General features: G+C 37.0%; 1 protein-coding gene across 11 annotated transcripts in view; it reads left to right on the top strand.

The window, feature by feature from the left end:
- ppfibp2b (PPFIA binding protein 2b) overlaps positions 1-15,020 on the top strand; it is a 74,274-nt gene that overhangs the window by 11,816 nt on the left and 47,438 nt on the right. For 10 of the 11 annotated variants that reach the window (XM_028026257.1, XM_028026212.1, XM_028026225.1 and 7 more), the window contains exons 2-3: positions 5,897-5,993; positions 10,324-10,532. In XM_028026257.1, coding sequence (XP_027882058.1) covers positions 5,912-5,993; positions 10,324-10,532 — 291 coding nt within the window. In that variant the 5' untranslated portion in view covers positions 5,897-5,911. Of the gene's footprint in view, positions 1-5,896; positions 5,994-10,323; positions 10,533-14,629; positions 14,923-15,020 lie in introns of those variants that run through there. The other variant, XM_028026264.1, reaches the window with a different exon arrangement.

Here is a 15,020-nt window from a genome sequence, read left to right as displayed (position 1 = left end):
AGACAATCTGTACTGATTTAGCTGTCAAAACAACTTCACAATAAGTGCCATCAAGAAAATTTGCTCAAGAACCTAGTTTTCTCTAAACTAGGTTCTTATTTAGAGAACCTAAACAAGAACCTGGTAAAATTTAGCTTCACTGGTAAGCTAAATTTTACCAGTGAAGCTTTTCCAGCTGTTTCACTTTGCGATCAACAACTTTTAATGCAAAAAGCGATTTTTGACCTTATTAGTAAATACATTTCTCTATAAGCTCAAGCTTATTGTATAATTATCATATAAACTACATGTGTACCAGATTTGCTTTTCTATCTGGAGGTTTTAAAACAATGAAAATATAAGTTTTACAATAAGCAGCTGCTTCTACAAAGCACTCGGCTCGGGTTGTTAAAATCCTTGACTGCTCTTAGGACTTTGCACTTATATCATATAAAATTTATTTTATAAACCCATTTTGTGTTTATGTTTACTTAAATGCAAGATCTAATTGAAACAATGTCTTTTTGTTCTAGTTTTATGCCCCTGAATTGGAGCATAATTGGGGGGCAGTGGATGATTGAACAAAAGAAAGGTGTTTCTTATTCCAATAGTCTAATTTTGTTGCAATTTCTATGCAGATATTGAACCAGACCAGAACCACATGGAGAAACCACTGCAAGTCTATCTGTATTAAGATGTATGTCAAAAAACAAAAAACCTGTTTAGTTCCACATCATTTTTGGTCAAAACTGTAAGAGCCAATGTAGAGGCAAAAGGAGCCACAGGTTGCAGTTAAAAGGAAACTTGGAAAGGAAAGAGAAAGGGGGGAGAAAGTGTTGCTTACCAACAGACAAAGCATTAGCAATAAGAAAACACAAGGCTCGATGTGGTACTAAATTAAGGACCTGTAGTAGCCATAAGAAAAGATTCTTTTAAGGGAGCCAATCCAAAAGAACTAAATCTTTGAAAAAGGATAGACCTGTTGCTGCTTCAGACAAGTGAAAAGGCAGATTGCCCAAGTAATTTAACAGTTTGGTTGTTTCTCCATATACATGTGCAAAATGTAGAGTGGAATGGTGCAAGGACCACAAAGTTATTCATAGTACTGTGCAGCATCTCCCCAATGCATTTGCCATCAATTTATCCAGCGTTTTAGAGAATTCTTTACATGTTAATATTTAAGTTTAATCCACTTTTATCAGTAAATTAACCTTTTTATTTTTAAAAGTTGAAAATAATGCTAGTCTGTTTACCTTGCTTCCTGTTACCATCATGGTGATCACTGACTGGAAGTCATGGGTTGTTTTGCGTGACGGTTCATTACCCTCGCTCTGAGGGCAAAATAGATTACAGCTTTAATAGCAGACGTCAAGTGGACTGACTGGAGTTTAACACAGAACACTGACAAAGGAAAGAATTGGATAATATGAACAGGAAACACATTTCACTGAGAGCGCTAAGCAGAGAAAAACCAAAGTGAAGGCAAGTCAGATGCACTTTAACGAGACTAAAAAGGACAAAAGAGAGCTAGTAGCTCAGCAGACAGCTTTGCAGTGCTGTGAGGCACATTAAACTTATATTCTTGCCCCCCCACAGCACTGCATCAGTCACGGTTCACATATCACAGCCTACCCACTGTGATATACGCAGAAAGATAATCTAGCTAGTTTGCAAGCTCACAAACTCAGCTCTGAAATTATCCTCTTATATCTTCTCTATGTCCTGCTTTTCTGCATTTGACACTGGTTTTGTAGTACTGCTGCCCCACTCTGCATTAGTTTAACATATATATATATATATTTTTGAAAATTGAAATACAGGAGCTAATGTATAATTGTTTCTTACAGGTTTTTTTTAAAATAACAAACATTTTATAATATTGGTATGAAAATGCGTTGTATGAAGGAGAAATGGCTTGTTGTTCAGAAGTTTGCAAAACTCAAAACATTTTACGTATTTTTCAAATTAGTTATTAATTTACTTACTTACTTTTTTTTTGTTAATTACGTCAAATACAATAGCTATTAATTCACTTTCCGGAGAGTAATCTCAAGTGGGCAATGAGTTGGGACTGTTTTAGGCTCTACTTGTTTTTTTATGATTTTCAATTTGCAAGGTAACTGTGGTTTTGTGTAAAGAGTAGACATCCTGCAACCGTAAAATTGTAAATCCTATTCCAGCTTTTTCATGTCTCATGCCCCTGGGCAAAGTGCTTACAAATCTGTACATCGGTGTGTGAATGTCTGTAAATTCGACTTGATGAATGTGGCTTTAGTGTAAAGGACTTTCACAGGTCGGTTTAACAAAAAAAGCATTATATATATTCAGTCTTTTCACCATTTACCAATTTGGAGATCTTTTTTACACATTCCTTTTAAAGTTGGTTTCATATTGCACAGTGGATTTTTGTGCTTGTTAAGGTAAAATATTATCAAACATAACACTTGAATACAGCAAACTGGATATTGTAGTGTTTTCTTTTTTGTTATGAAAAAATGTCTTCAGCCTAGAAATGCGAGACTATATTTTCCTATGCTTGTTTGGGATAATTAATAGTGATACCAATCATCATACACTGAAAAGGTTCACATTGACCTCACAGTGGTTATTGTACCTGTAAATATATTTTAAAAGAGAAAATACTTCTATCAGGTAGAGTTAAAAAAATCCACTGAGATTTAATTTACCATGTTCATATTTTAGTTTATATTCTTTCAAGGTTAGTTGTGGCAGAGTACTTGATTCCCATCTTCTTCAAGTTTATGTTCACCAATGTTTTATATCTGGACTATCACGAGCCCCGGAGGTGAAAAGAGGAAGCTCTGGATTGAAACCTCTTTGTTTTCAGCTCTTTCATTGAAGCCAGTAAATGGAACAGATCTCTTGATATGACCGCATTCAGACACCTTGCAGATGTTTGATGTTATCACATAGCATCTTTATGAATAATAATACCGATTAGATGTGCTGTGTTGTTTGTTGAGTACTTATATGTGCACTACACTCCCGAACTAATAGATGCTTGTATTCGTGCTCTAGGCATGCAGGGCACTGGTGTTGATTTCTGACAACATATGTGCTTGCCCTGCAGGTTCAGGGATTAGTGGCTCTTTGGTTAGCAGCTTATCCCACTAAAGCAGCGTAGAGGGGGCGTTAGGTGTTTGCACAGGGTGTCTGAGCGCTTGCGTGTGTGAGGAAGCTTCTGAACAGAGTTGCTGATTTGTCATGCATTGTTGTCATGAACTGCACTGTCAGTATGAAACATGTTTGACTTGCTTTCTTGGGTGGTTGTTATAGAAAGAGTTGCAAATCCTGTTGGTTTCAAAATGACAATGAAACATGTTACATCTACTGCAACAGGAACCTCGGGGCTGTTTAACTTCTGAAGTACTGGAAGCTGTGTGTAGCGCTGCCGTAAACCGTAGAACATGTTTCAGATGTAGCACTGTGGCAGATGTTGATATAAGTGTATGTCATGTAAGAAAACTAGTTTTTCAGGTGGGTAATCTTTATGGGAAAAGATTACATTGTCATTGTTGGCTCATTTCCTTAGAAGTTGTTTTTGCTTGATTTCTTTTTCTTTCAAATTCTTAAATAAAAAAAAAGACCCACCAAAAGAGATAATGTCTTTACTGTGAACAATAATTTATTTTTATTCCAAGTAGAAGACATTTTGAGGTGCTTGGAGAGCTTTATATAAATTGCTTTATATACGTATATATACAGTATATATATAGTACAGACCAAAAGTTTGGACACACCTTTTAATTCAATGAGTTTCCTTTATTTTCATGACTATTGACATTGTAGATTCACACTGAAGGCATCAAAACTATGAATAACACATGTGGAAATATGCACTAAACAAAAAAGTGTAAAACAACTGAAAATACCCCTTATATTCTAGTTTCTTCAAAGTAGCAACCTTTTGCTGTGATTACTGCTTTGCACACACTCTGCATTTTCTTGATGAGCTTCAAGAGGTCGTCACCTGAAATGGTTTTCACTTCATAGGTCAACCTGCCCTGTCAGGTTAATAAGTGGGATTTCCTGCCTTATAAATAGTCATGAAAATAAAGAAAACCCATTGAATTAGAAAGGTGTGTCCAAACTTTTGGTCTGCACTGTGTATATATATATATATATATATATATATATATGAAGACAATCCTAACAGTGAATAATGCATCCAAGGGTTTGTTGCTCTTTGCAGTTTGTCCTGTCAGCTCTGTGCTGGAACAAGACTGTAAATCCTGCATCAGCACCTCCTGTTTATGCAGTCTCACAAGAAAACTAATTTCCTGACTTCCTCACATACAGGCACATGCTGCAGAAACAAAGGCAACATTGTTGTGTTGATGGTCAAATGTTTTCACAGAGCTGTTAAACAGGGTCATTCTGTCATAACGTCTGAATGGTGCTGTCATTGTTGGTTTCAATTGGCCTGATATTATGGATATTATTATAATAAATTATTGAATTACAAGGCTTGTCTTAAACGCATACGTTTGTCCGTGCAGCTAATGTTTGTGTGTTTAACTGACAAATCTTTATTGTAGCACAATATTGTAATTCTATAAAGTGTGTTTCATTTGGAGCATCAGCCATCGTAATGGAGTGAAAGTTGCTGCTAATTCAGATGAACATTAGTCTGCTATGTAGGGGGTTTATTCTCTCAAGGCATCCACAGATTACATCACCGCCCTTCCCCTCGATTTGCACGTAGTTGCCTATTTGTTAGTAAGTCGGCATGACAGCATGACAGAGGGATGAGGGCCTTGAAGGAGTGATGACTGAAAAGGCATGAGTGGCAGGCAGTGAGGGGATGGCAGAAAAGAGGATGGGAAGGGTGCAGAGCAAGAAAAAAACCCAATGTGGCAGAAGTTAGAGGGGAAACCAAATTCAGTGATAACAGGGAGAATATCTCCTACGTTAATAAATATGTGGATAACTGATGATGTAGATGATTTTGCTGCAGGTGTTATGTGCATTATATGTTTGCATGCAGTACTTGTATTTAATTAAATATTCAGTGTTAAACTAAAAAATCAATAAATTAAGCATAGAGGTGTTTGGTCAAATGTAAGGGAAATTTGTAAAGAATGAATGAAATCTACTGACCTCTGTTGGTAAGTCATTAAAACTACACCATCATGAAATTTTGATTTTAACAAACATATTCGGTCATTTGGGTAAGTATTGAGGATGAGGGTAAGAGATTATATAGGCAATGTCAATCTAATGATTCATTAATAGGTGTCTTCTGCAACTGAAGTTATTCAACAATCAAAGTAGTGATTGAAACTGACAAATGTTCTCTTGACCGGCTGAGAGAGGTAAACGGCAGGTCAATTATTGCTTCTTTACTAATTTTTCACTGGTAAATAAATGCAGTAAAAGTGAAAACTCCTACTCTTTTTAGTCTGCAAACACATCAACTTATGGCACATTTTTATCTTTATGATACATTTCCATTATATTTAATTATTGAAATGACATAAGGATTCTGCAAATCTTTTATATTCCATAATTTAAAAAATCTGAATCAACAGGCCAGGCTAAGAAAAGCAGAAATCAGTACCAGCTAGTAAAGCCTGATCAGTTGATCTATAACTGATAGACTTTGGATCCAAGTTATTTGCACACTCAGATGTCCGTAGGGAGAATGTAGCACTTACTCTATTCTCAAAGATTAGATTGCCAAACCCACAGAAAGTTGGGCTAAATAAATTCTTTATTGCACTGTTTTATAGCTTGTTGAAACTTTTACATCTCCAATGCTGCCTTTTTATCTTGCTACATTTATCCTGAAGGTTATTTATTAATATAATTATTTTTTCATTTGAATATGCTCTACTTTTCAATAAATATAAAGTCAGATGTTAAGTTCCTTTCCTTTGTTCTCTATTTACACCAGAGTATTTTCGGTCTGATGCTTCCTGCCGTCACAATGGAAACGGAGGCCAGTCACATGCTGGAGGCTGCATTGGAGCAGATGGACGACATCATTGCAGGTAAGAGGCAGAGGCAGGAGGGGTTGACTGTGTGATGATAGAGGTTAAAAGGGTTAAATGTAGTCTGTATTTTGAAAAAATGTTGGTGTAGTGATGGAGACCGCTGTTGTAGTTGAGAGAAACATCTTGAACCACATTTTGCACATTTATACACAACAAATTAACATTTTAAAAAAATAAATAAATGTCTCAATACGTTTGAACTACTGTGTTCTATCATATTCACATTTACATTAAGTTTTCCAGATTTCACACTCACATTAATGTTATGATGATGCTTGATGTGGACCCAAATGCAGGCTCAATTTTTCTGTCAGTTTGAGAGCGCACATTTTCAGTCCAAAAGCAGGATTTCTTCTCTTTTGTTCTCAAAACTTTTAATACTTTTAATACACAAGTAGTTACATTTTTAATTTGAAAGGACTTAGTGTCTTTCTTCTCAAAACTTGAAATCCTTTTACTCAAAACGTCTGCTCGCTTTCAAATATTCACTGTGCTTTCTCAAACCTTTCTCCTCGCACTCAAAACTTGTATCTGCTTGGATCAAATCTCACCTTGCAAACCTCTGCGCTTGCTTGCAAATCATTTTCTGCTCGCACTTGGAACAAAAAAGTACTGTTGCCTGGCAATCTCTCAGCCAGAAGAATGAAAGTGTTGTACTGGGTGCATTTGGGAATTTTTCTGCCATAATTCGAGAGCACACATTATAATTCTGAAAGCAGGACTTAATGTCTTTTGTTCTCAAAAGAAAACTTGAAATCCTTTTGCTCATATTAATGTCTATTTTGTCAGGACTTCTTTATGCGTATTGTTCTGTGTCAGCTAAGCCGCTTTCTCCCAAGTTGTTTATAAAGAGACCACAAATGAAGAAAATTTTTCATTAAATAGTTTTGACTTTGAACCAAACTTGATGAAATTGTCAATAAAACTAAATTTCTAAAGTCAGCCAACATTTAACAGTCTACTTATTGAAAGATATTATTTTGACATCAGAGTCTACAGTAGACTATAAACTTTAGCTTCCCTTTTCATCTCTTTTTGCTCATTTGATCTGGCTGCTGAATTTTCTCAGTTAATGCAGCAGAGTCTCACTGCTTTATTGAAAAACACAGCTAGAAAGTAAACTTGTATAAGTAGGTTAATCAGTGGCAAAGGAATGAGCAGCACAAATTCAAAGAGGCTCATTTAGATGTGTGTTTGTGTGTAAAAAAAAAAGAGGGGGGTGTTTGCTGCAGCCCTCTCAGCCTTGACTAGTACAGATTTGAGTAACAGAAGGGTAAATGTTTAATGTTATCCATCAACATGATGTGGGAAAACAGAAAGCATCTGTCCAGTAACACAGAGGGAGAGAAAAAGACAGATGGATACATTTCAGATTGGATATATTAGAGATCAGAAACATGTAGCATAAGTATATACAAAACACAGGGCTCTTATGGAATCAAGAAAAGTATTTTCCAAGTCTATAAGGATTGGAAGTGAAAAATAAAGTGTGGAATATAAATATTGTTTATGTTAATGCAGGGGTGCCCAAGGTCAGTCCTGGAGGGCTGGCATCCTGCATGTTCTAGTTCTCTCCCTGGTTTAACGCACCTGGATCAAATGATGGCTCGTTAGAAGGCCTAAGAAGAACATTGACATGCTGAGAAGGTTGTTGGTGCCACCAGGGAGAGAACTAAAACGTGCAGGATGCCGGCCCTCGAGGACCGACTTTGGGCACCCCTGTGTTAATGTATTCAGCCACATTTTATCACTTTCTGTCTTCCTGATGAATTTGCACCATATTTTCAGAGTTAATTGCCACAGATTTTGACAAATTTCTGCTCTAATTTTCCACTTCAGTCTTTGACCATTTTATTAACATTTAAAGGGTTTTTTATATTAGCTACTATGACTATTTATTCTAGGAATGCACTAGTGTAGATATAAGAGCTTTACTGATACTGAGTAAATCTCAAGACCATCAGTTTTAAAATGCCTCAACAGCTTTGTGCTCATGCTCAGCTTTTTTGACCCCTCTCTGCAGCTGAACATTTCTTATTGACATCTTTTGGCTTTTCCAGTAAATACCTCTGACCTTTGCTTCTGTCTTTTTGACTAACAAGTATCACAGAAGGTTTTTGCTGAATGTGCATAACATGTTAAAGAAGATTTTAGCTTCCACCAGCAACGTACTCTTCATTCCCAGCTGTGAAAGCTCAAGTGGGCTGAGGTAGGGTTGATTGATTGTTATGCAAATTAGTATTTTTACAGAATTACCTCAGTAGTGTTAATTGTATCAATAGTTTTTTACAAATGTACTGGTGAACTTTCCTATAAGTGGCTGGTCAACCTAAGTTATTCTCAGAGCACATCGGTAAGAAACCAGAAAAAACATTTAAACCATGGCATGCTTCACTTATCTCAGTTAAAGTCAGTGGTCAGACTTTAAAAATAACAAAGAGACAGATTAATATTATATTCATGGGGGGTTCCACAAACAGAGGAGCAGCTGCAGAGTTATTTAGGTCCAAAATTGTGATGACTAAATGCAGATGGAATAAAAGATTTAGAATAATTAAGTCAGTCATGTAGTGACTTTAATATACCATACTAAAAGAGGACAACAGGATAAAAGATGCTTTTATTTTTGGAGGGTAATACACTCAGCCTTACTACTGAGCTCCCTTTGCCATAGTGGGAGACATGATAAATGGCTTGTACTTGAATAGCGCTTTATCAAGTCTATATCACATTCAGTCATTCACCCGCTCATGCAAACATTCACACATCTGTACAGCACCAATAATTTTTGAGCATACTTTAGTTATGAGGTGCAGACTGTTTTTGGCTAGTTAGCAGATAGAACAAGATTTCTTTTTAAAAAAGAAAAAAAGGTTTTTATCATAAATTTAGGTGATTATTTAGCACTTTTCCCAAATTGGTCAAGTATTTCTTCTTCCTCACTACATGTGAAACATTTATGCATTTAGGTCAAGAAGATTGTCATCACACCATGCGATAAATAACGAGAGCCTGGGACCTCCACTAGCAGCACCTTAAATCTTTTAGCTTTATTTTAGACTAAAATGATGCTTTTGTTTACAGTTCCTACAGCTGCTTCAAAACCCGTTGAGCTCACTGAGTGCTCTGAGGCTCGCTATCCCAGCTCTCACTGACCGCAAATAGAAATGCATTAAAAATCCCATTAGCGATAACATCAGCCAATCACTAACAAGGAAATTAGAGTCACTTATCAACAGAATTTAGATATGTTGGTCATATTACATTCCACAATGTTTTTGGATCTGGTGGGAACATAAAGTGAATGTGCTCTATTTGTTGTTTGTTGGGTTAGAGTTAGGTTTGTGCTGTAGTTGGAACTTGAACAAGGCTCCTCATGCATTGCTTTCCCTGCTTTAATGGTGGCTACATTTAAGGAATGTGAAACTAAATAAAGTTCATACTGAAAAGAAGAATTTAAACTAAAGTGATCTGTTGTAAAATCTGGGTAAAAGTTTATGTTTTGTAAATAAGTGAAGCTTTGTATGTGACTGTGGGAAGCAGGTGTGCAAAGGGGTCTGCAGCACCCCATGGAGGATGTATTTGGCAGCATTACCTGCGAATAAGCATTTACTGACTGCTGCTGAGCTTAACTTTTCTACCAGGTCTGACCTGCTGAATTGAGATTTTTACCAGCTCCGATTCTCTTTTGAGGATTATAATACACACAGATTATTTTATGCAAATGATATTGTGACTGAAAAATATGTTTAGAAAGAACATCCACCAAAAAGAAGAATGCAGGTTCCTTGATGGAGGTGGAAACAGGCAGACACCAAACTCAAGTTGCAGATTGGTACTAGGTGCTAATCCTAAGCCAGCTGTTAGGTTGAAATGGGAGTTTTTTCTTTTTAATATTTTACTTTTACAGTCAGGAGTCTGTTTTTATAAGCAGAGTGGGTCAGGAGGGGTTAAAGACCACTCTAAGACAGGATTGCCAATCTTTTCCTTGATTTAGACCATTTATTGTGCTGAGCCACCATATAACGTGGCTGTTTTATATAGCCACATTTACTTGACTGTATCCAGATGTGCTATTGTTGCCATCACTGTTTAAATATGAGTTACAGGGCAATAATCCAGGTGACACATGAACATTTAGGAATCTGCCGTCAAGATGACTGGATCTGATTCAGTCATGCTTCCTGTTCTTTTAGCTGTACCTCAGTGTGTTGAATATATTTTCTGTTAATGAGACATTAGCACAGATTTGCTTTTCCAATTCATTTTCCAATTTTATAAGGTGAATTAATGAAATAGTGAGTGATCATCCCGTCTCACCACTCAGGTTCAAGGGCAGCAGCGATGGAGTTTTCCAGCACTGTGTACGATCTGGGTTCTCCTGTCAGCGCCGGTCCACTGCAGGTTGTCCAGTTAGCCGAGGAGCTCAAACTTGCGCTGGAGGTTCAGCCCAATCAGGAGGAGAGAGACAACCTCAGAGCTCAACTGCCTCTAGAAACGGCACAGGCTCTCATCGATTGGCTGCAGACTGGAAGTGTAAGTACAGGATCTGAAATGACAAACACTCTCCATGTATTTGCTTCAACTTTTTTTAAGCAATTTCATAAAAGAAGTGTATATAAATATTGGTGGATTATTTTACTATCTCTATTTTACTAATCAGATGCTTAAACAACCCATAAAATGGCATGCATGACAAAATTGTGTGGTGCAAGGTGCTTTTAGAAAGAAAACATTTAAAAAGTGAGTTAAATGTTTACCCTGACTTGCCACTCCTCATTGTTTCTGTCACCCTAAAACACCCGGAGAACTGGAGTGAGTGTTTTATTACTAAAAGAACAAGTAGAGTTAGAACATGTTCTGGTAAGTTTTCCTTGGAGACACCATTACAACTTAACTATTATTGACTTCCTGTACTACGTTCCCTCCCTTACACCGTCTGTCGGCCCTTTGTGGCCTCTCAGTCATTACAACTTCTCTGTTTACGTCAGCTTTTACCTCTCCTTCTCCCTCTTTTTCCCCTTCGCTCTCTCTCTATATAGTAGTGCAGAGTCTCCCCACTCACTGAGACTATGCACGTTTAGTCACCCATCCTCTCTTTTCTCATGCAAGTCTGTTTTGTAAATGTAAATGAGGCAGCTTTATATTCAAGCAGCCAAGTCTCTGGCAGGAGGACGTGATTTCTTTGGACTGTTACTCTGAGGTAAGGTAAAACTGCTCCAAAAAGTTGAAAGTATTGTCTTGCAATGTTTGAAAGGTAGTTGCCGGGTTTGTTCTTGGATGTGTTTTTCAAGTGGGAAGTTTTAAGTATTAGTAAAAAAAAAAAAAGGGTCCTGACTGAGAGTCTTTATGCTCTTAGTAATCAGATTACTCTCATAGAGCTGGTTGTGCTGTCAGAAGCAGTTGGCTGCTGTTGCTGAGCTTTGTCCTGCAGAGGTTGCTGTTTTCTGTGCAGAAAGCAAAGTCAAATTGTATGCAGAATAATGGAGATGGGTGCTGCTGAAGATTTTCAGCTTGCGCATTGTCTCAGCAGCAGATGTCTCCCATGTTGCTTTCACCCACTGCTCATTCCGCCCTTATTCTCTGCTTCTTTGTTTTGTTGAGTTTCCTCTTGTCTTCTGCTTCCTGTTCCTGCTACTTTTTGCTGCCTATTTTCAGTGCAAAAGTTCATTATTTTTATGAATGTGAATGCACTTTACATGACCTTAATTGTCAATCATGTGCGAAGAGAATGTTGTGCACAGTTGAGGGGATGATTGTAGAAAAGAGTAACTGGTTTTGAATTGTCTTATTTTTCAGAATTGAAAGCAATAATATTCAATTCAACACATTACAATGTTGTATTCTCAGCTCTCCCCAATTTTACACATGCATACCGTAAGACTTATTTCCTATAATGCATTAAAATTCAAGACCGTTTATATAGAGAAACATTAGAGTGATAGTTTGGTATAAAAATGTGTGTGTATAAAAAAACTAACTTGTGGTATTATGCATTTATAAAAGGACATGCATTGGGAAAAATCAAATGCATAACATTTTAATTAAATATTTTAATTATTTAACTGACAAAAAAAGATAAATATGCCACGAACAATTTTGGCCACCGATGGTAACAACCAACTGCAGCTGGATCACCAAGCTCAACTGCAAAGAGACAATGGGTATTGTCTTCATAAACAGAGAGCTTGAATGGTGTTGTCCACACCCTTCTATAAGTTATCTATTTCAAATGAAAAGGTTCAGTTAAGATTTTCAAAATTATATAATTAAAGTTTATGGAAACAATGATGTGTGATGGTTTGGCAATCCATTTGGTAGGCAGTTAATTCCCCCCCCCCCCCCCCCCCCCCCCCCGACTATCACAGCCATTTTTTACTTGAAATGGACTGAGAAACAACTGGGAAAATCCCCAAAAAGCTGCTCATGTGCAAGTTTTTAAAATGGATGAATAAACGCCTGGCAGATCATCAAGACATCTAAAACAGAAGCTTGTACTCTTCCAGTCTAACTTTTTCTTCTCTTGCACCTCCCCGCTGACCTAAAAGGAGCAGGATCAAAGACATTGGAGCTTCATAAATAGTCTTCAACCCTGGGGCTTCTCTCCTGGGATACTTCACAGTGAAACTCATACATATACACAGGAAGGATTATCAGATGACTTGTGACTGCCACTCATTAGAGCTGACTCAAATGTTTGTCTTCAGATACAAGATATTGGAAAAGCGGATTCCCTGCCCAGAGATTAGTAATCACAAATAAAGTGTATTTTCTTGTTGACTTGTATGCATTGTTTCACATTAAACTGACTAAAAGTCCCCTCGTTCAGAATAGTATTAGGAGTAACACGTAATGAATGTAATGTATGATATTCACACATTTAAAGCATTGTTTGGGGTCTTCAATCTCTTCAGCATTTTGATCATCATACTCAGGACCAAAGGACATGTTTGACTTTCTATTTCTATTTCCTTTATTTAACCAGGTAAACCCCATTGAGATCTGGATCTCATTTTCAATATTACAGACCTGGGCAGAAGTTTGAAATACACAGCAACCTGGTTACAAAATAAAACGTTAGTCATCGTTAGTAAAATAGGAATTGGTACTTACAAATCTGATGATTCTGGGTTTCCATTGGAGCTGTGCAGTATATTAAGTTGCTATCATAATTAAATATCTGCTATCCAAACCAATCCGGGACTCTGTGAAAAACTTGTAACTCGTTCTCCCACCTTGCCAGATACATCTGCTATCTGGCATTTGTGATGGTGGCTTTGGATATTTTTTCATCACAGTGGAGGTATTTTGGCAGACTTGTCTTTACAGAATGGGTTAATTCAGACATATTTAAGGGTTTTGAGGATGGACAGCTTGCTTAAGGTCATTTCACAAGATCTCATTCTTTAGAATTAAGTTTGGGTTTTTGACATCAGCTGCTGCTTAGCCTTTTAGAAAGGAATTTTCTGGAATGCTTTGGATCACTGTCCTGCAGCATAAACCTAAGTGTACTTCAGCTTAAGCTCATGAACTTATGACCAGAAATTAGCCTTGTTTCCATCAAGGTTTTTTTAATGCGCATTTTAAAGTATGGAAACAGTTGAGATCAATTCTAGCCTACAGTGCGGCTGAAATTGTTTCATTTCAATGTTTATATGTTAATGGCACAATGAGGATTCTCTCTTTAGTTTGTTGAATATTAATTTAACCAAATGAAAATGAAATTCAATTTAACTTTATTATCGTAATTCAAAAAAATTTGTAAAAAAAAGATTGTGACAGGTATTTTTTATTGTCTGTCAAAATAAAACGTTTTATTTGTTGTCCCTACAACATATAAATAAAACAACAAATAAATTTGGCAAATGTATTAACTACCCAAATTATTAAGCAATTTTTACTTAGTTCTGAAGAATAACTCATAAACCTACAACAAATAATTTTCTTCTGTTAAATATATTACAGTTCGATTGCAAAAGTTTATGTTACCAAAGATAAATTTTCTACTTTGTTTTTCTATTTGATGAGCATAAATTACTTGTAATCTGCTGCTTTTTGCTTGTGGTGCATTCATTCATTATCTGTACATGTTTTTTTTTTTTGTTGTCATGACAAGTGGCGTACATTGTTTTGATGAATGTGTCTGCAAAATATACAGGAAATGGGACCCCAGGCTAATGGTTTTAAACAAAAAGAAAAAAAAAAAAGATGAGACGCAGAGACGCACAGATGGGGGCCGACACAGGAGACTGGTTTAAAGTCTTCTAGCACCGTGACTACAACTTGATTCAATGGGGAAGAGAAACTTGGTGTGTTTGTTTGTGCTCATGAGTCTGTTGCTGCTTTGTTCGCTTTTCTGGCATCCGATGGGCCCAAACTCAAGAACAGATGACAGAGAGATTGAGGAAAAACCCTCCCACTTACCCCCTCCTCTCTGGACTCGGCCATTTGGCTGTCAGACGGACCTCGGTAGAAAAGAGAGAAAAAAAAATAGGGTAAGCAATTCTAAAATGAAGAAAGAAAGGGGGACAGAAGAGGAAGTGTTTGTCCACTGGAAAAGAATGATTATTCTTTCAGAAACTTTGGAATGAAGAGTAGTTTCTAAGGAGAGAGAGAAAAAGAGTAATGTTGAGGAGAGAAAGGAAGGAGAGAATAACGGGAAGGGGTGAAGGAGAGGGGAGTTGTCCCTCTCAGGAGGCAGAGATCATAAAATCCCTCCTCCTCCACAGCTGTGAACATTGCAGCAGTAAATGAATGCTATACAGCGGTTAGTGACTTCACTTTTACTTTTTTGTTTACTTGGATGAATTGCACACACAAACTTAAAACGCGTGCAGAAACAGAAGAAAAAAAGTCAGGCCAGTGATGGGCTGGGAGCATGGACACTCCCATTGATTTCTACAGACACTTCTCTTGGCTCAAAAAGGTGAGGGCTGCGTCCTTTTCATGTTTGTGTTTTCCATGTCTGTCATGCACATTCCACATAATTAATTTTGCAATCTGTGCATGCCTGGAAGGAGTTTT

Source organism: Xiphophorus couchianus, chromosome 2 (genome assembly GCF_001444195.1).
Source record: "Xiphophorus couchianus chromosome 2, X_couchianus-1.0, whole genome shotgun sequence".
NCBI lineage: Eukaryota > Metazoa > Chordata > Actinopteri > Cyprinodontiformes > Poeciliidae > Xiphophorus > Xiphophorus couchianus.
This window is presented reverse-complemented; position numbering and strand designations above follow the sequence as displayed.